Below are 22,096 nucleotides of genomic sequence, written 5' to 3'. Positions count from 1 at the left end.
GATAAATGGGGGTATCTACAAGACCCAAAAGTTTCTGGGTTGGCCTGCCAGTTCTCGGCCATGGTCCATTTAAAACAAGGGCATTTTTCTTTAACTGGGGTAAACACAACTGGGGTAGCCGGGAACCGCTACCTTTTACTCATCTGTGGTTGAAGATGGTGGAGGGGGGTGGAGGCACAGATTTACATCTTCTTTCGCCCACCTTCTTACATCTAGGGCGAACCACCCCCTCTCTCCGCAATACTGGGTGAAAGAGACCAGCTCTCCTGGCTCCAGGTCTCGATCCGGGTGGCTCGTAGGCAGATGGGGGGCCACATCCCTTCGGGATACAAAAATCTCGGCCTCCAGGCCCGGCTCGTAAAAGCCCCATCCCTTTTGGGAGTTGAAATTCCGGACCTGTCCTTGGTAAGTCTGGTCCCGCACCCGGATAGTTGCCTGCCGGAGATTGACCTTCTCCCGGTAGGTGCGGGTTAATACCTCTGCCTTCCTCTTTTCTCGGGCAGCGATTTTAGTCTTCAGCTGCTGCCATTGCCACTCCCAGTACGGGGCACTGGTTCCGTGCTCTGCATCCTCCTGCTCAGTGGCTCGGCTCATCCGGATACCCTCACTGCCGGCTACGACTGGCCTCATTTGTGGTGGAGGGTTCCGCTGACTCGTGGCCTGCTCTGCCGCTTTGCAGGTGCTTCCCGGCTGCGCCCCAGCCAGGACCGGGTACTGGGGAGCGGTTGGCGTCTTTGCTGCGGCCGTCTCTTGATCGAGTGTCGCCTCCGTTGCGGCCGGGCGGACTGCCGGAGACGTCGTCATCAAGCGCACAGTCCTCCTCGGGAGTAGGGTAACGTCATCCTTGGTGCAGCCAGGCTCTGGGCCGGAGGGGATGTCTTCCGGGCTTTGGCTTTGCGCGGGGCTGGTACAGGTGTCGGAGCGGTGACTGGCTCATGGTCCAAGGACCCCATTGCGGGTACTCGTGGGCAGTTGTAAGGGGTACCGCTGCCGTAGCTTGGGGCAGCGGACCGAGTGGGGCACTAACTGCAGGTGCGGGCAGCGAGGGAGACTAAGTGGCAGACGGGGGCAGACCGAGCTCCCCAGCCGGTTGGGCTGGTTCCGGTGGAACATAGGGGCGTGGGTCTCTTACCCGCTCCTCTGAGGCCATCTCCTCTTCGCGCGCCCGGACGGCTGCAGCCAGATCCCTCATCTTGGCCTTCCATCTTGCCAGCAGGAAATTTGCTTGGGCCTGGATCTTGCGGCACATTTTCGCGGTCTGGGATTCCACCCAGTCAGCAGTCCCGGGAGCAGGTTCCTCCATTTTCGGGTTGCCAGACCGGTCAGACATCCTATCAAGATGGTGTCCAGGAACAGAAGATGGCAGAGTCCTGGTGTCCCTGCCTCTTATCTCCTTGGGTCACATGCCGCAGTTTTCCGCTTGCCCCCTGGTTTTTCGGGAGCAGACCTTTTTCGCGGCTCTCAGTTTCGTTTTCGGCCTCAGGAGTCACTTCCTTCCGGCCCTTTTCCCAGGGGGCGGGTCTTCAACTTCGCGCCCTTTCTTGGGGAAGAAGATGCTGGGTTGTTGTTTTTCGCACCCAAGAATGGGGGCAAAGATGGAGACATTTTCAAAAATTGTTGCAGCGGAATACCGCTGACAGTCCAGAACAAGGCGCACTTCCACAGGTAAGTGGATCGGTTCGTATCCTGTTCATGACACCAAGTTTTGAGGTGTGCTGCCCTCATGCTAGCAGTCGAGCTGCTCGGATCTGGATCCGCAGTGCGGCTCGAGGGATTCTTCCAGACCCGGGGGTCACGCAGACACTTCAAATAAAAGGGGACGTATTTGTACGGGATTTGCTGTAAACTGTCTGTGACACCACCCACGGTGTGTGGTGAAGTATGGCACCACCGCTGCTGTTGTGGGCACCCGGAGGGCGATGGGATAGCAGCTGCATGTTAACCCCTCCGTGGGTAGGGATGGATGCCCTGGGGCCCAGTGTCTCTGTGCTGAGGGAGGTGATTGCAGGGGCCGGCGCACCCGGTCAGACCGGGGAGTATTAGTTTACTCACGATTTAAATAATCAGACGAGTCCAGTGGTAAACCAAGGTGGTGGTGGTGGCTGGCCGCCGCAACCGTGTGCATTCGGGTCCCACACCCGGGCTGATGGTCTGTGTTCCTTTCCTCTGCACTACTGTGAGTTCTTTTTGGGCTTTGTGGGACAGTGTTATGCAGGGGCCTATTTTGTGGAGCTACCTGGCTGTGTCAGGGCGTCACATATACAGGGCTCAGTATTCCGATCACTATATCTACCACAGAGAAAATGGGGATTCTATCAAAACTGCAGCAAGCAGCGCAGTGATGCATACCACGAATTGGGCTCTTTGTACTAACATCACCCTTCTCTCAGATTTCATGAATGAATGTCAGCAGGTTAGGTGTGTTGTTGTGTTTTTTGTTTTTTTTTTTTTTTTTATTAAGTTACCTGCACCGCAATGTTTCTGGATATCCACTGTAACATGGTGTACTGATTTGAGTAGAGCAGTGTTAAACTACGTTTCACAGATTGCCAAATGGATGATTTCCCTGCTACACTGCAAGATTTTCAATTTAGTACAGCATTTTATGTTCCACAGGTTTCTGGAAAAACATTGCATCAAAGGACTCTAAGGTTTTCTGTCTACCATGTGGATAAAATAAAGAAGCATCACCTATTAGGACAAGTTATCTTTCCTTTGAAAAATGAGAACTTGAGTGATGATGGAAAGCTGGTTATTTGGAGAGACTTAGAACAAGAAAATTTAGAGGTAATTCATTATGTAAACGACGGCCACAATACTGTGGTTTTTTTTTTTTTTTTTTTTTTGTTTTTTTTTTACATTATGATAATCAAATGAAGCCTTATGAAATATTTCTGTTCTCTCCCTTTAAAGCCGCCATCTGAGTATGGAGACATCCAGTTCTCGCTAAGCTACAATGATTACCTTGGACGCTTGACAGTGGTGGTGCTCAGAGCTAAGGGTATTCAGTTCCAAGAGGAACGTGGTGTTGTTTGTGAGTACAACATTTTCATTATTCCTTTGTAATAACACTTTAAAGCACAACAATTAGTACAGTGTGGAATATTATATTTCTTCAGCGCTCTATTGGGAGACCCAGACGATTGGGGTATAGCTGCTGCCCTCTGGAGGCCACACAAAGCACTACACTAAAAAGTGCAAGGCCCCTCCCCCTCTGGCTATACCCCCCCGTGGTATCACGGGTTCTCCAGTTTTAGCTTTGTGTGCGAAGGAGGTCAGACATCCACGCATAGCTCCACAGATTTTAGTCAGCAGTAGCTGCTGACTATTTCGGATGGAAGAAAAGAGGACACATATAGTGTCCCCAGCATGCTCCCTTCTCACCCCTGGATGGTGTTGTAAGGTTGAGGTACCTATTGCTGGTACAGGGCTGGAGCCTGACATGCTGTTTTCCTTCCACATCCCCCTGAGGGGCTCTGTGGAAGTGGGATCCTGCCGGCCTCAAAGCTCTGATGCCGGGCTCCATCCACAGACCCATTTGAACCTGCTGGATAGGGAGCTGGAGTACCGTTCAGGGACATGGCCCTGCACCATTACAGGTACTCTGTGTCCCCGTACACACAGGCACAGCACACTCCAGACTTGCTGGGTGTGCTAGTGCGCCGGGGACAGTAAAGGGTTACAGTCACTGCAGCCTTGCTGAGTGACTTTATGTTTTGGGAACTACCGCGCCGGACGCTCCGGGAGCGGCGGCGCGGCTGGGACTTGTAGTTCGCCGGGGACTGGGCGCCGACCGCGCTTTTACGGCGGCGGCGCTTATAACTCCAGTCCCCGGCTTCTGCGGCCTAGTGCCGCTTCGTTCCCGCCCCCTCCCTGTCACTCAGGGAAGGGGACAGGCGCTGAACAATCAGCAGCGCCGAGGGCTGGAGCCTTTTTACATGCTCCAGCCCTCTCACTGCACACTGTCGGGCGCCGGATTCCCGCTCTGCCTTGGGGCACGCCCACGGCCCGCCCCTCCTCACACGAGCTGGGGAAGAAGCCGGCAGCCATTACAGAGCTCGGGGCACCAAGGCAGGACAGTGGCGTTCATACACCCGCTTATAGGCGGGCGGTAAGGGCACACATAGTGCTGACCACAATAGATATGCAGTGTATACATGTGTTGTTTTTAACTGCATAGGTCGCTGTATGCCCGCTTGGGGAGCGACTCATCAGCAGCAGGAAAGCAGGTGTGCTAAAGCACAGGCTTTCTAGGCTGCTTGTTTTGCACGACTGAGGTGTTCATTTGTGTTTATGCTGATATGCTATACCTTGCACTGTACAGTCGCTAGTCTTAGCTATATTCTTCTGGAATGGCTAGACTACAGCAGCAGAAAACCAAGGGTGCTGGGGCACAGGTTTTTTTCTATGCTGCTTGTATTGCAGGGGCTGCAGTGTGCATTTGTACTTGTGCTTGTATGCTATACATTGCACTGTATGGTCACTCTTCTGGGCTATATTCCCCTAGATGACCAGTCTACAGCAGCAGAAGAGCAGAGGTGCCAGGGCACAGGCTTCTACGCTGCTTGTATTGCATGTGCTGCAGTGTTCATTTGTACTTGTGCTTGTATGCTATACATTGCACTGTAGGGTCACTCTTCTGGGCTATATTCCCCTAGATGACTAGTATACAGCAGCAGAAGAGCAGGGGTGCCAGGGCACAGGCTTCTATGCTGCTTGTATTGCTTGTGCTGCAGTGGTCATTTGTACTTTATGCCTGTATGCTATACATTGCAATGTACGGTCACCAATCTTGGCTATATACTTCTAGATAGCTAGTCGGCAGTGGCAAAAAAGCAACACAGTTTTCAGTGCTGTTTTTACTACATGGGATGCTGTTCATGACACCGTCCCATTGTGTGCATGCTCCCCTGTAGCACGTCGTCTGCCGGGGTCTCTAGCACTTCGTCTGCCGGGGCTCTACTAGTTGTGGCCAAAGAAACCTCCTGTCAACCCTGTCCATGGACAGGGACGGAGTAGTCATAATTTAGAGACTTGCACCCATGGGCAATCTACTTGAACAAAAGGCAGCTCTTCAGGGCTTTGATACTGACATCGCTCTCAATCCGGATACACCGGGTGGTACCGCCAGGAATGATCCTATACCGTCCACCAATGGAAGGTTGGATCTTCCTCCCTCAGCTCCCCCAGTGGAGATAGGAGACGAACAGGAGAAGTTCCTTTTCAGTGTCTCACGCAGATATTGAGTATTTTTCTGGCCACGCTGACTTCAGAGAAGCAGTCCAGGAACACCACGCTTACCAGATAAGCGTCTTCTCCAAACGTTTTTAGGATACACGTTATCCCTTTTTTCCCCTGACGTGGTCAGCGCTGGACCCAGGGTCCAAAGGTGGATTCTCCAATCTCCAGGCTTGCATATAGAGCCATAGTTGCACTGGAGATGGGGCTTCACTTAAAGATGCCATTCACAGACAGATGGACTCTGGTTGAAATCTGTCTAGGAGGCTATCGGCGTGTCGGTTGCTCCGGCATTCACAGCCGTATAGGCAACCTAACCTTTTCAGCGGTTCTTGCGCAGCTGGCCTTGAGCACATGTACATCTGTACCGCAGAGGCGTCCGTAACTCCGCAATGTCTGCACGGCGACTTACCCTATTAATGCTGTCCTAAAAGTACAGTCGAGGTTTCGGTCCTTCCCAAGCTCGGGCAGGTCCCAATTGTCCTCGTGCAAAAGGGCTACAAAACCTCAGACGGGCTCAGATTCCGGCCGGGCTCAATCACGCCCAAAGAAGGCAGCCGGAGGAACCGCTACCAAGGCGGTCTCCTCATGACTCTCAGCTCTCTCCCTCTCTCCGCATCCGCGGTTGATGGCAGACTCCCCCGCCTTTGGCGACATTTAGCTGCCACAGGTCACAGACCGGTGGGTGACGGACATTGTGCTCACGTGCACAGGACAGTGTTCTGTTCTCGTCCTCCGACTCCATTCTTCAGAACGGCCCCACCTCTCCACCGAGCAGATGCCCTGCTGCAGGCGGTGGACGCTCTAAGAGCAGAAGGAGTGGTGATCCCTGTCCCCCCTCAGGAACGAGGGCGAGGGTTTGTACTCCAATCTCTTTGTGGCTCCAAAAATGGACGGTTCCTTCCGTCCTGTTCTGGTTCTGAAACTGCTCAACGAGCATGCGAACGCCAGGCGGTTCCGGATGGGATCCCTCCGATCCGTCATTGCCTCAATGTTTCGAGGAGACTTCCTTGCCTCAACAGACATCAAAGATGCCTATCTCCACGTGCCAATTGCTACGGAGCACCAACGTTTTCTACGTTTTGTGATAGGAGACGAACATCTTCTGTTCGTAGCTCTGCCATTCAGTCTGGCGACAGCCCCACGGGTGGGCACCAAGGTCATGGCAGCAGTGGTAGCAGTCTTGCACTCTCACGGAGTGATTCCGTACTTGGACGATCTACTCGTCAAAGCAACCTCCCTCGAGGCATGCCAACGCAGCCTGAATGTTACGCTGGAGACTCTCCAGACTTTCGGGTGGATCATCAATTTGGCAAGGTCAAATCTGTCTCCGACTCAATCACTAACGTATCTCGGCATGGAGTTTCATACTCTATCAGCCATAGTGAAGCTTCCGCTGAACCAGCAGCGTTCACTGTGGACAGAGGTGCAGTCTCTCCTTCCAGGCCAGTCGCACCCCTTAAGGCGCCTCATGCACTTCCTAAGGAAGATGGTGGCAGCCATCGAGGCAGTTCTCTTTGCGCAGTTTCATCTGCGCCAACGGCAATCGGACATTCTCCGCAAATGGGATGGGCAGTCAACCTCCCTGGACGGGAAGTCTCCCTTTCCCTGACGGCCGAGGACTCGCTGCAATAGTGGCTTATTCCCACCTCATTGCCATAGCCCCCATCCTGGGCAGTGGTCACGACAGATACGAGTCTGTCAGGGTGGGGAGCAGTTTGTCTCCGCCACATGGCTCAGGGGACGTGGACTCAGCAGGAGTCCACCCTTCAGTTCGATGTGCTGGAAATCGGGGCAGGGTATCTTACCCTATTAGCTTTCCAAAAGTGGCTAGAAGGGAGCAGATCCGAATCCAGTCGGACATCTCCACAGCGGTGGCATACATCAACCACCAAGGAGGGACACGCAGTCAGCAGCCTTCCAGGAAGTCCGGCGAATCCTCATGTGGGTGGAGGACACAGCATCCACCATATCCGCAGTTCACATCTCGGGCGTAGAAAACTGGGAAGCAGGCTTCCTCAGTCGCCAGGGCATGGACGCGGGGGAATGGTCCCTTCACCCGGACGTGTTTCAGGAAATCTGTTGCCGCTGGGGGGGGGCCGGACGTCGACCTAATGGCGTCTCGGCACACCAACAAGGTCCCGGCATTTATGGCACGATCGCGCGATCACAGAGCTCTGGCGGCAGACGCCTTAGTGCAAGATTGGTCGCAGTTCCGGCTCACATATGTGTTTCCACCTCTGGCACTCTTGCCCAGAGTACTGCGCAAAAATCAGATCCGATTGCAGCCGCGTCATACTCGTCGCACCAGACTGGCCGAGGAGATCGTGGTACCCGGATCTGTGGCATCTCACGGTCGGCCGACCGGGGTCACTACCAGACCGACCAGACTTACTGTCTCAAGGGCCGTTTTTCTCCATCGGAATTCTGCGGCCCTGAACCTGACTGTGTGGCTTGTGTGTCCTGGATCCTAGCGTCTTCAGGATTATCCCAAGGGGTCGTTGCCACCATGAGACAGGCTAGGAAGCCCACGTCTGCTAAGATCTACCACAGAACGTGGAAGGTTTTCTTAATCTGGTGCTCTACTCAGGGAGTGTCTCCCTGGCCATTTGCATTGCCTATCTTTCTTTCCTTCCTACAATAGGAGTTAGAAAAGGGCTTGTCGCTAGACTCCCTCAAAGGGCAAGTCTCAGCACTATCCGTGTTCTTTCAGAAGCGTCTAGCACGTCTTTCTAAGGTGCGCACGTTCCCGCAGGGGGTTTGTCATATCGTACCCCCGTACAAGGGGCCGTCGGATCCATGGGATCTGAACAGGGTTCTAGTTGCTCTCCAGAAGCCGCCTTTCGAGCCTCTGAAGGAAGTTTCTTTTTCTCGCCTGTCACAGAAGGTGGCGTTTCTCGTTGCGATCACATCGCTTCGGCGAGTGTCTGAGCTGGCAGCTCTGTCATCCAAGGCTCCCTTCCTGGTGTTTTCACCAGGACAAGGTAGTGCTGCGCATCATTCCGGAGTTTCTCCCTAAGGTAGTATCCTCGTTTCATCTTAATCAGGATATCTCCTTACCGTCCTTTTGCACTCATCCGGTTCACCGGTATGAGAATGATTTACGTTTGCTAGATCTGGTGAGAGCACTCAGAATCTACATTTCACGCACGGCGCCCGTACGCCGTTCCGATGCCCTTGTCGCTCGTACGCGCAAGAGGTTGCAGGCTTCTAAAGCCACCCTGGCTCGATGGATCAAAGAACCAATTCTGGAAGCCTACCGTTTTGCAGGGCTTCCGGTTCTTTCAGGGCTGAAAGTCCATTCAACCAGAGCCGTGAGTGTGTCCTGGGCGCTACGACACCAGGCTTCGGCTCAACAGGTGTGCCAGGCAACTACCTGGTCGAGTCTGCACACTTTCACCAAACATTTTCAGGTGCATACCTATGCTTCGGCGGATGCCAGCTTAGGTAGAAGAGTCCTGCGGGCGGCAGTGACATCCCCGTAGGGGAGGGCTGTTTTGCAGCTCTAACATGAGGTATCTCTTTACCCACCCAGGGACAGCTTTTGGACGTCCCAATCGTCTGGGTCTCCCAATAGAGCGCTGAAGAAGAAGGGAATTTTGTTACTTACCGTAAATTCCTTTTCTTCTAGCTCTTATTGGGAGACCCAGCACCCGCCCTGTTGTCCTTCGGGATTTCTTGGTTGTTTGCGGGTACACATGTTGTTCATGTTGAACGGTTTTTCAGTTCTCCGACGTTATTCGGAGTTAATTTGTTTAAACCAGTTATTGGCTTCCTCCTTCTTGCTTTGGCACTAAAACTGGAGAACCCGTGATACCACGGGGGGGTATAGCCAGAGGGGGAGGGGCCTTGCACTTTTTAGTGTAGTGCTTTGTGTGGCCTCCAGAGGGCAGCAGCTATACCCCAATCGTCTGGGTCTCCCAATAAGAGCTAGAAGAAAAGGAATTTACGGTAAGTAACAAAATTCCCTTCACTGCTATGAAAATATCAAACTGCATATATCCACTAAAAACAATAAACAATTTAGTCCAGCTTACATGTTGTAAGAGGGCTGCTGGTCATGTAGTCGATGAGAGGTATGTGTTGCAGAGGTGGTTATCTTCTGTAATGTAAGCCTGGGAGCAAGCTTCAGTACATGTAGTACTGGCAGAATATTAGGGCCGGGTTTTACGAGCAGCCGGAAAGACAGGCGGGTCTGGCTGCTCACATACAGTACTTCACCTCTAGGTGTGGCTTTGGATATAAAAGGAGACCAGTAGTCTCATATGGTGTCTGTGTCGGAAGGTGGGTAGACCTTCAGTGTAAAGCTCTGTTTGAGAAAGAGGACTGCTTATCTTGAGTGGGCGATCCCGCTGTACCACAGACTTACTTTCTTGTTTTTACCTTTTATGCTGGAAAAGGTTTGCTTGATGTTTTCTCCTGGAGCTGTTTTTATGAGACGTGTGAATAAACCAGCCGGACTATTTAAACAAAAAACATTCCTGTTATTACCTCATCCCGCAGCTGAGTGAGAAGCCTATTCACACTGTGTAAGAGGGATGCAGAGCAGCACACTTATTAGCACAGAAAAATATAATATAAATCTTGTATTTTATGCTGAAACATTAAATTAAATGAACACATCAGTGTCTTCTATATGTTATGGGACCTCATTGACCCTTAATCGTAGCATGGCATAAGAAAGACACATACAGATATTAATTATTCTTGGACTGCCTATAGACTATAAATGTCGGGGCAGTCCACAATTTACTGTGCGCTGACATTACAAAACATCAGTACAGAGTAAGCAGCTTGCACAAAGTTCTGCTGCTTTGGGGGTGCAGAGCTGGCTGTATGACACAGCCAGACTCCCAACACAGAAGATGAATGATTTATTAGTATGTCTATCTTCTCGATCACTGTATACACAGAGCAGAACCAGTGCTTGTGCTTACAGATCAGGAAGCATTAACAATGCAGTGGTCACTCTGGATTATATTATTATTATAAGGATTATTACACAAATTGGGGGTAGGGTGCACTACATAAGAATCAAATCAATAGATCACAGGCCAAGCAGCTTGTACATAAAACATACAGAAACAATTCTTTACTGAACAGCTTCTAATGAAAATAACCAAGCTATGTCTACTTTTCACTCCGCAAATGGCCACTCTGAGGTTATGGCCACTCTGAGGTTAAACTATCTTCAGATACTTATATCTGTCAGCTTCCCTATCTAACGGAGTCAATAATTGTCAGTCCTAATAAACAAATACATTCTGTGTTATGATATATGCAGCAGTTTCACAAACTGTTACGCTAGAAATTGGGTATGATGCTGTTGGCAATCTCACATCACTGTGTACTGCACAGTTAAGAAGGAGACAAGGGCCCTGCTCACTCAGATCACCCACGAGACTTGAACTTCTCCCTTCGTTATTTGACTATGTGGTCAGAACTCCAGACTGGCATGGTGTCTGGGTTGACCACAAATTCGGGGCTCTGGATCTACTTCTTGCAGATGACAAAACTCTTTCCTATCCAGGGTGTCAATAGTCATGGTTGATTACTTTGCAGAGCGATGAGCAGTCCGCACACCTGCTTGCACATTGGCTTTTTTTTCGCGCCAACTCCTCCTTTCCTATGACATCCTGGGCATTATTTTGCTGCTGTGCCACTGTTGTCACCTGACTCTTTGTCTCCCTTTAACTCTTCACTCAAGGAAACTGCTTTGTCATTGATTCATTCTGGGTGTTGTCTTTGGCCAACATAGTGCAACTTTCTCCTACCAACCCCGTTAAATCTGATTGGATGCACTGACTGTCTTGTCCACTTCCATACACTCCTCCCTTTTGGACCCAGTGATTATCACTGGGTGCAGGAAGAGCAGGGACTGTTGGGTTCTCCTAGAACTCTTCAGCTCTGATATGCAGGTCGGAAGCTATAAATCCCATGCAACTGAAGAAAATATACCAGCCCCAGTACAGGGGAAGACTGCAATAAAAATGTATTTGGTTAAGTTCTCACCAAATACTCATCGAAGGAACGTAGTCTTACTATGTTAAAATTAGAGATGAGCACATCAGGCAAGATTCAAATTCACCTATTTGCAGATTTATTTATTTTTTCTCCCCTGGTAAACTCTATGGAGAAGATATTCTCCATGATTTTAATGTCACTATGCTCAAACATATCTCCAGATCCCAGATCATACTAAACTTAATATAAAAAAATAACAAAAATATCTATTCTCACATCATGTCACGGTCGTCTCCCTTTGATAGGATCAGGCTCTGAGTCTTAGTACCATCTGATACTCTCTACACATTAAATGTGTTTTTTCCTTTTGGCATACACGGGGTTAATGTCAGTTTTCTCATTGCTCATTACCCCTGATTAGGTGTTTCCACTGATAACAACTCCCAACCTGGATAAATACCCTCTGCTCACAGCAGAGGGTGCTGGTTACTCAGAATTAATTCTGGAGCTTTGTCTTGAGCAGGAAGGAGGTGTTTGCTGCTGCTGCTGCTGGCATCTTCAGTTATTTGGTGTGGATGTATCCTGTTGTTTAGTTACCTTCTCCCTTACCTTATTTACCCACTATACACCTTCTCGTAGCCACCCTGATGTTTGTTTTTTTTGGGGTGCGTGAGTTTGTTATCCCCCCCCAGTCTGCGCTGTTTTTCGATGGGGTTTGTAACTACTCTCCCAGCCTGACCCTTTGGTGATGGGTGTGTAGGGTATTACATCAGGGTCTAGAACAGGCTATAGGGACATGCTGGGGACCCAGACCTCACTACCATTGAGTGCACCTCTGGGGTGAAGGTCAGCTCAGGGTCCTATCTAGTCTGAGGGCCAGCTTAGGGGTCCCTACCCAGTCACTTCATAGTCACCAGTGTGACCATCACGTATCCAATCCCTCTACTCTCATCAGCTGTCTGGTCCTACCTGCATCTACAGATTGCCATCACCCATGTCGAATCCCTGTGCCTATCATGTGGGGCCAGAACTTAAAGCATTAATAGAACTTGCACAGAACCCTCTTGAACCCTCAGCAATTCCACTACAATTTATCTGCTCTTATCCAGTTAAAATGCCACCCAAAGGTCCTCTATATGGGGGGCACAGTGTGAGTGTAATAAATTAAAAATACAAAAAAAAACTTAGAATAAGTGAAATAAACCTAAAACATTGGGAAAGGATACATTTCCTATTTTTCCTTTCACCTATGACAGCACCACAAGAAAGGGGATCCTCTCATCAAGGACTGAAAACCTATATAGTACAAGTGTAAAACCTCTTCTAAACCCCCCCTACCGCCCCACCCCAACTGCATGAGTTGGTTTTCTGTCCTTGAACGGAAACCTACACACTACACAAAGGCCTTAGAAGAAGGGTTCACTGCCCTCCTTATCCAAGACGAAGCATCCCCTTGAAGAAGATGCTGCAGCCCCCAAAGGATAAAGTGCCAAAAATAGCTGTAGCCATGGCCAAAGTCATCTAAAAGATCTACATTACCTTTTGAGGACATGGGAGTAATTGGTACTCAAGTCGAGCAATTTGTGATGCTCGAGTGTTCGTCTCACCTAATGAGCAGAATGGAAGTCAATGGGAAATTCGATAATTTTTCCACACTCTTTCCCAGGTGGGAAAATTTGCTGAAATGGATTGACACAGCACTTATATAGAATGGGAACAGCATGGGGAACATGCCTGAATACATATACTTCCATATCGCTACTGGAAAAAATGTTGTCCAGAGTATCCGCCACTTTTACAGACTGACAGTAAAGTGACTCGCCCACCCCAGGGCTCTGGGACACCCGGTGCCGGGCCGGACTAGTCCGGGGGGTAGTCAGCGGTGGCAGGCCCCGGCTCCGTGACCCTGGCGGGGTCAACTAATATGGCGGTTGTGGGGATGGTGATTATAATTAAGTTTATGGAAGATTTGTGAATCGTGACGCCACCTGTGGATTGCGGCTATGGAGCCGCCACTGCTGGATAGGGCCTCCGGGGCTGATGTAATGGCAGCTGGGATGGTTCTGCTCCCCACAGGTGGAGCGGTACCCTGGGGCAACCGTTTGTGCTTATGAAAGTCTATGCAATGGTGGGGGGCGGTGCAGGGCCAATCAGGTAGTGTAAAAAACCGACACAAACAGTCTCTTTACCTTCTTTTCTTTTACTTGGCAACAGTTTAGTCCTGGGAGACTGTCACAGGTTGTAAGGGTGCTCCGGTCGGCCTGGAAGTACCTGGGGTGTTCTCCTTGGCCAGTCGAGTAATGAGGCCTACTCCCTGCTCTTTCTCTGCTTCTACAGGACCCTGCAATCTTGATTTAGCAGTGGCCCTCTTGCTGCTGGGACTTGTGGTACGTCTGGTGCTTCTCTTCTGGAGTCCACACCGGGCCCCTGTGATGCAGCTGGACCTTCGGGTTCTTTATGGGGCCAGGGGACCTGCAGCCCTCCTGCCCGTCGGATTCGGCTACCGGGGAAGGGTTTTACACCCTGGCAACCACAGACTCCGACGTCTGATGTTTTGTTGCGTGCTCTTCTGAGGCGAACAGGTTATGACCCGTCCTCCTCTAGCATCTTCTCTATGGGCCTCGCTACGGCTCCTGCTTTCCTGGGCTGAGCTAACCTAGCTCCAAACCCCAGCACACACGACCGTACTACTCAGCTCCTCTCTCCTTGAACTTCCCTCACAGACTACCTAACTCCTCCCCCAGGTCAGGCTTAAGGAAATGCTCCCTGGAACTCCAGGTTTAGAGCTCCCTCTGCTGGCCTGAGGGAGAAACGGTGTTGAATGTTGGTACTTACTGGCCAATAGACTTCCCCAATTACCTCCAGGCTCAGCATTAATCCTTTGGAGGGGCAACACTGTTGTGGCAACCAGATGCTGGGGCGCCACAAAAGCATTTCATACTGTAGATGACAACATGGATTTAACAGGAAAAAATGTTAAGACACATTCTTCCCTGTATAATAACTTGTTTATATAAAGCCAATTTAATTAGAGAGAAAAAAAACACTTTCTCAACCCCTTAGGCTATGTTCACACTTAACATTTTTGCGCTCCTTGCAAAAAAATGCTGAAAAAAAGCTTAACGAATGGACTTTCTTCTTCTTTCAAAAATACTGCATTTTTCCATTTCACCCAAAACAGGAGAATCCAGAGTAATAAATTGTGCAATATAGAACAATATTTATTGGTGTACAAACATGCAAGACACACAAAAGGAAAAAATGGCCATTATAAAACCCCATTAAAAACACCATAGACAAGGGGAAGGTAGCCTTAAAGTGGGACAGGAATACAACTACATAGATGTACAATACAAGTAACCTGAACTAGTAATGACTGTCTCATATACAATATACCATGCATTAATACATCATGTGTAACACTTAAATCAACAAAAGAGACATGAATTGTTGCATCTTGCCATAAATTGCAGTTATACAAGAAGTCAAAAGAGGCTGTAGTGGATATATCCCAGGATTCCTAGTAATATAGCCTATACAGTGCAAACATGGCACAAAGCAGTAAACAGGTCACTGGAAGCAAAAAGGTGCTATATGAAAGTACTACAAGTCCCAGTAAGGGGATCCCCATGAAGATAAGCCCCCTAACCATCCAACGCACGTTTCGCCATTATATAAATACTCTTGTGGATACAGCTTCATCAGGGAGGGAATCTCCTTCCCTGATGGCCAGATTACGAGTGGCACAACAAGGATCTTTAAAAGATTTTCCTCAGGCTAAGGTGGATGGTTGTTCCTCATGTGCTGGTTAAGCCATCATGCAGCCCCGAAGGCTTCACAAACATTGAAGCAGGGGGCTTCCAAAATTTCTTTTTTTTTTTTTTTTTTTTATAACCAACCAACAATGTTTTGTGTACTGAGGAAATCATCCAGCCCTTTTTTAAAAGCTGTTATAGTATCTGCCATTACAACCTCTTGTGGTAGTGTATTCCACAGTCTGACTGCTCTAACTGTAAAGAACCCTTTCCTATTTAGGTGTCGGAATCGCTTTTCTTCCACTCGCAGTGAGTGCCCCCTGGTCCTTAGTATTGTTTTTGGAAGAAATAAGTCATGTGTCAGTCCTTTATATTGACCACACATGTATTTATACATATAAATGAGATCTCCTCTGAGACGTCTTTTTTCTAAGCTAAACATATCTAACTTTTTCAACCTGCCATCATATGGGAGGCCTTCCATTCCTTGTAATAGTCTAATTGCCCGCCTTTGAACTGACTCTAACTTCTGAATGTCCTTTTTAAAATGTGGAGCCCAAAACTGGATCCCGTATTCCAGATGTGGCCTTACAAGTGATTTATAGAGGGGTAACAATACGTTGGGATCACGGGATCTAATCTCTCTTTTTATACACCCTAAAATCTTGTTTGCTTTAGCATTTGCTTTTGACATTGAGTGCTGCTGCTCAGCTTATTTGTAATGAGAATACCCAAGTCCTTCTCCTGTTCTGTAGTCCCGAGTTTACTTCCATTTAATGTATACGCAGCTATAGGATTACTCCGTCCTAGGTGCATTACTTTACATTTATCAACATTAAATCTCATTTGCCAAGTATCTGCCCATTCTGACATCTTATCCAGATCTTTTTGTAATATTGTACTATCCAGGTCAGTTTTTAATATCCTACATAGTTTGGTGTCATCGGCAAAGACTGACACTGTACTATCAATCCCATCCACAAGGTCATTAATAAAGAGAGTAAAAAGAATCGGTCCAAGCACAGATCCCTGCGGCACCCCACTGCTGACTATAGCCCATTTAGAGAATGTACCATTTATGACTACTCTTTGTTTCCTATCTCTTAGCCAATTCCTTACCCAGTTGCATATTGTGTCCCTTAGTCCTTGCTTCTGGAGCTTTAGTATAAGGCTATTATGTGGTACAGTATCAAATGCCTTTGCAAAGTCCAAATAAATCACATCAGCTGCATTACCAATATCCAGGTTTGAACTTACCCCCTCATAGAACCCCAACAGGTTGGTTAGACACGACTTATCTTTCATGAATCCATGCTGTTTGTCAGTTATCATATTATTTTCTGCAATATATTTTTGCATGTCATCCCTTAAAATGCCCTCAAAAACTTTGCATACTACTGATGTCAGGCTTACTGGACGGTAGTTGCCTGGATCTACCCTCTTACCTTTCTTAAATATCGGTACCACATCAGCAATCCTCCAATCCTGAGGCACCAACCCCGTTACAAGTGAGTCTAAAAAGATGAGATACAGCGGTCTGTCGATTACGGAGCTCAATTCCCTCAATATTCGTGGATGAATGCCATCTGGCCCTGGGGATTTGTCAATGTTTAATTTACTCAGACGTAGGCGTACTTCATCTTGTGTTAAATTAATTATATCGGGTGGTGGACTTTGATTTTTCACTTGTTGAATGATCCCTGGTACAGTCAGTTCCTTGGTGAATACAGATGAGAAATGCCTATTTAATATCTCAGTCTTTTGTTTGTCCTCTATAACTAACTTGTTATTATATTTTAAGGGTCCGATACTATCCTTTGTTTTCCTTTTGGCATTAATGTATTTATAAAAGATTTTGGGATTTATTTTAATGTCATTGGCGATTTTTGTTTCAGTAGCTAGTTTTGCTTGTTTGATTTCTTTTTTGCATTGCCTATTGATATCTTTATACTCCTGCAATGCTATTTCTGTATTCTCAGCCTTTAAGATTTTAAATGCCCTTTTGTTTTTGTTTTATTATACTTTGTACAGTCTTATTTATCCATAGTGGTTTCTTTTTATTCCTGGACATTTTATTACCAGAGGGTATACGTTTTTTACAGGACTCTAGTAGTATATCCTTAAACTTACCCCATTTATGTTCGGTATCCCCAGTTACCATGACTTTGTCCCAATCTACACATTTAAGCTCTTCCCTTAATTTGTTGAAATCAGCTTTCCTAAAATTCCAGGTTTTAGCATTCCCCCTTTGAAATGTTCTATTGAATATTATGTCGAAGCTTACCATATTATGATCGCTGGTGCCCAAGTGCTCCCGGACCTGTAGATCTGAAATTGTATCCGGTCTATTTGACAGGACCAGATCTAGCAAATTATCTCCCCTGGTCGGTTCACCTACCATCTGAGAGAGGAAATGGTCTTGAATGGTAGATAAGAACTTACAGCTTTTAGCAGAACCAGAAGATTCTATGTCCCACTGTATGTCTGGATAGTTGAAATCCCCCATAATAAGAACCCGATTATTATTATTAGCTGCCTTTTCAATTTGTTCCAGCATTTCACCCTCTATTTGTTCAGGTATGTTAGGAGGCTTATAGCAAACTCCAATTATCATTTTTCCATTATTCCCCTCCCCATGTACATTTACCCATACTGACTCTACATTGTTGCTGTTCCCCTCAATGTCATCATACAACACAGGTTTTAGGTTAGATTTGATAAATATACACACCCCACCACCTTTTTGGCCTTTCCTGTCCTTCCTAAATGTACTATAACCCTGTATGTTTGTCACCCAGTCATGGCTTTCATCCAGCCAGGTTTCCGTAATGCCCACCACATCATAATCCATGGTTAACATAAGAGTCTCCAATTCATTCATTTTGTTTGCAAGACTTCTTGCATTTGCCAGTAGACATTTAATCCTATTAACACCTTTATTACTCCTAGCCTCCCTACGTTCCTTGTATGTCCCATCCCCCCTAATCCTTCATTGACCCCTTCCGTTTCCCTGTCTCTATCTGCTCTATCTATCCCCTTATTTGCTCCACTACCCTCCCTCCCCCCGATCCTAGTTTAAAAGCTCCTCCATCCGTCTGACCATTTTCTCCCCCAGCACAGCTGCACCTTCCCCATTGAGGTGCAGCCCGTCCCTACCGTAGAGCCTGTAGCCGACTGAGAAGTCGGCCCAGTTCTCCATGAACCCGAATAATCTCGAAGATGTTTTGCCAATAAAAATTCATGAATCATACAGGGGGAACTTCTCCAACCCTTTCCAGAGGAAAGAACACACCACAAGTCCTTTGTCCATTTGTTCACACAAGGGATGCATTTGTTCCTTTCTCCCATTGTATGAACATATCTTTATTTATTTATTTTCTACATGGAGTTGAGGCAAATCTGAGGCTCAGTCACTGTTCCCTCCCTGCTTAAGTTGATTCTGTGGATTTTTTTTTTTGTTTTGGTATATTCACATACACCTCTTCACATCCCAAAAAGGGTATTCGGTTCATGGTTTACTTCTTGTCCTCCTTCACGATATCAACAGGGTTATTATGCGGCCCTCACTCCAAATGTTTACATGGCCATCAGGTGGCCCTTAATCATAATTTTACTTGCCATAGACTTGTGCAAAATCAGGAATCCCACACGCCACATACACAGCTACCTCAAAGCGTAAGTTGATTCCGTAGCGTTTTAGTGCTGCCGGGGACATAACTGATACACGCATCTGCCTGTCAACTGAAAATGCTTACAGGCTGACTGTTCTAAAAATGAACAAGGCTTGGATTGGCCCTGACTTCCCAAACCTAGCGGATGATAGCAGAACATAAAGCTAATTCAAATGTTTGTTTATTTATTTTTTTTTCTGGTGTAGACTCATGCACCTCTCCCCCAAAAAAGATTATACGGGTCATGTTTGTTTGTTTGTTTGTTTTTTTTTCATGTCCACAGTCATTATGTGGCACTCAATAATCAGCAAAGATCGGTTTGGTTTGGTAACTGTTCATGGTTACACTATTGCAGAAACCATCGACTTCTGGCCCAACCTCAGCTATGTCACAGCCAGGCGATGCAGATTTGGTGTATAAATGTTAGCATCAAATCTACATCTCGGGCCAAAAAATTGGTTTTCGGCTAGAAAATGCAGGACTGATTTAAACTCCGTTCACTTGAGGGGACTTTTCCTGCGGTCATAGGTGGGGTACTGTGGGAACTCATGTAATGTCACAGCTGTGGATAAGTCAGTCCCTGCCTGCAAGCGCAGCATATGGTCATCTTCCGTGCCTGCAAGCTATGATTGCAGGATATAGATGAGCCGGGGTTGACATGGTACCTCATGTAAATGGGTGTTTTGGGGGTTAATAAAGGCGTGAAAGAGTGTGTGTTTTTTTTTGTTTGTTTTTATTTGTATTCAAATAAAAGATTTTTTCGGTGTTTGTGTTTATTTTTACTTATGGATTAGTAATGAGGGAGGGTCTCATAGATGCATACTGTTTAATAATCTGGGTTTAGAGGCAGTGGTGAGCTGTCATTAACCCCTTATATTACCCTGATTGCCACTGCACAAGGGCAATAGGGATGAACTTTGTAAAGTGCTGGGATTATCACATCTAATCAATGCGACAATTCTGGGGGCTGCAGGCTGCTATTTTTAGGCTTGAGGGCCCAATAATCATGGACCTCTCAGGCCTTGGAATACCAGCCCCCAGCTGTCAGCTTTAACTTGGCTGAGTAACCGGCAATCTGACTTACACCTATCATAGACGCTATCACAGACAATGGCAGTGCATATGCATGAGGGATAATGAGCGGCACTAGAAGCAATGTGACAGCGGAGACTCCGAAAGTGTAACGCTCCTGTTTTATTTCCTTTTTTTCTTTCTCGTGCAGCCTCCCTAGCCCTTACTAACACATAGCTACCCATTGAATACAATGGTGTTTGGATATGTTTGTTGTCCTATTTGGCAAACACCGGGAAAGTCAACGAGCACAAACCAAACCTTGACAGGTTCCCTCATCTCTACTTACGACTCACAAAGGGTTAAAGGTAACACATTATAAAATGACAACTGTCCCTGCAGGTTCCCTTACAGACTAGAGATCCCAAACCTTCAGACTCTGAGGTTCCTACTGAACTTGGAATAGACCTGACCATAGATTCAGTAATGGCAACTCGGGCCTATGCTACCCGATCAGCGATCAAGCGCTTCACATTCCTCCTAAGAAACCGGAAGCCTGAGCAGAGTGCAAATTACCTACAGAAGAGAAAGTGTGCTGAAATAGAAAATGATGCCAGATTGAGTAAGACTAACAACAAATGTAAAAGCTAATGCATATACTGCTACTTACTGACAACAAACATAAGAGGGGTGAAGAGTAGAGAACAAACACAGCAGAGATAAATAATGGTTTTCCACTGACTGGCAGAAACTAACAGGAATATGGCTTGGCTTCAAAATGATATCACCAGCAGAGAATACTAGCAGGAGGAACATACTTAAAGCCGCACCCAAAAGGTGATTGGGCAGGCAAGCAAGTAAATTAATACACCTGTTATCCATGCTTTGGTTTTATTAGGGTAACGGAAACTATACGCCTGAAGAAAAGGTGAATCTACTGTGGTCTGGTGGACAGGGAAGACTCAAGGGTTCGAATCCATGCACATGACAGAGAGAAGGTGGACATAGAGCAAGGGTTAGGTGTTCACTCTTCTTTTCTGATGTATTCTTATTCAATCCTCCCACCCAAAGAACGGTATACACTTCATGGTTTATTATTTTTCTTGTCCTCCTCAACCATATAAACAGGGTCATCACGTGGCCCTCACTCAACTAACAAAACATTGAGGAATCAACCAAGATAGTAAGCGGCTATGATGCCATAATCTGCGTAAACCTACCGCTTCTGTGTTAACTAAAATGCTCGCTTCTCACAAAAAGGAAGCTTTGCCTGTGGTCTTTGTGGAGATAAAGTACACAGGGTGATACGTGCTTGCATATCTTGACTGCTTGCCCTTGAAATGTTGCCATTTAGGCTTATAGGCTGAGGCTTTCTGCAACTTCATGGCACTGGCAATTCTGAGTTACTTGGTCCCCAGCTGGCAATATATTTCCTGGTGTGCCGCCCATGCCTTACAACTGCACTTCTTCTATAGCATCACCCGTGCCATGACCAACGCAGTTAGGGTGCAGCAGCAGTATACCTATAGAATGATTGTAAAGCAATAAACCCTTACTAATTGCCTCTAATCCAAAACCATCCCTCCTCCAGCAGCTATCCCTACACTGAATGCAGCTAATAGCTGTATTAATAGGGAATGGACTGAATGCAGCTACAGTGCCTTGCAGTGGGATTCACCCCTTTTGGGTTTTTACTTATTTTGGTACATTACAAAAATATTTAAACAGGTTGTAATCTGAGTTGTGTGTGATGCATCATAACTAAATAGTCTAAGTTGGATAAGTGAAGTGACAAAATTAAAGGCAAAAATTAAATTCATGGGATAAAATAATTGCTATGTGAACATGTAGTCATCCTTTTGCTATGAAGACCCTATAAATTTATGGTGCAAGCAATTACATTAAGTCCCATGCTTCGTGAAACTAAGATCAATCTAAATGTGAATTGACCATCAAGCGTCTCGAGCACCCTGTTGCTCGATCGAGTGCTGAGCACACTCGCCCATCGCTATTACACAATCTTTTAGATAGCTACTTGAGAAATGCCTGGGAACCCTCAGCAGAGGCCTTTATTCCCTTTTACGACCTAGAACATATACGTACATCCTAGGTTGCTTCCCACCGGTTACTGCGATCCTGCAGTAATCCGCACACGTCTGCTGATCTGATCAGAGATCCACCTGCGCTTGTTAACTCCTTAGATCACGCTGTCAAACGTGGGTCGCGCCATTCCACTTTGTCATTGTTGGCCCCATGACTCGATCGTGGTGTGACAATGGGTTGGCATGGCAGTCTGGAGATGATGACCCGTGTTGCCGGCATCGCTCTAATCAACACAATCAACTGGACTGTGCAGTGATAAAGTCCCCTAGGTTCACTAGTAAAATAAATAAAAAAATGTAAGCAAAGGGTTTTGTTTTTTCAAAATCCAACTCTCCTCATTATTTTGCCCCATTT

General features: G+C 47.2%; 1 protein-coding gene across 2 annotated transcripts in view; it reads left to right on the top strand.

The window, feature by feature from the left end:
* LOC142309829 (synaptotagmin-15-like) overlaps positions 1-22,096 on the top strand; it is a 117,023-nt gene that overhangs the window by 35,669 nt on the left and 59,258 nt on the right. For both annotated transcript variants that reach the window (XM_075347288.1, XM_075347289.1), the window contains 2 exons: positions 2,617-2,787; positions 2,914-3,034. In XM_075347288.1, the coding sequence (XP_075203403.1) occupies positions 2,617-2,787; positions 2,914-3,034 (292 nt within the window). The remainder of the gene's footprint in view (positions 1-2,616; positions 2,788-2,913; positions 3,035-22,096) is intronic.

This window comes from Anomaloglossus baeobatrachus, chromosome 5 (genome assembly GCF_048569485.1).
Source record: "Anomaloglossus baeobatrachus isolate aAnoBae1 chromosome 5, aAnoBae1.hap1, whole genome shotgun sequence".
NCBI classification, from domain to species: Eukaryota; Metazoa; Chordata; class Amphibia; order Anura; family Aromobatidae; genus Anomaloglossus; species Anomaloglossus baeobatrachus.
This window is presented reverse-complemented; position numbering and strand designations above follow the sequence as displayed.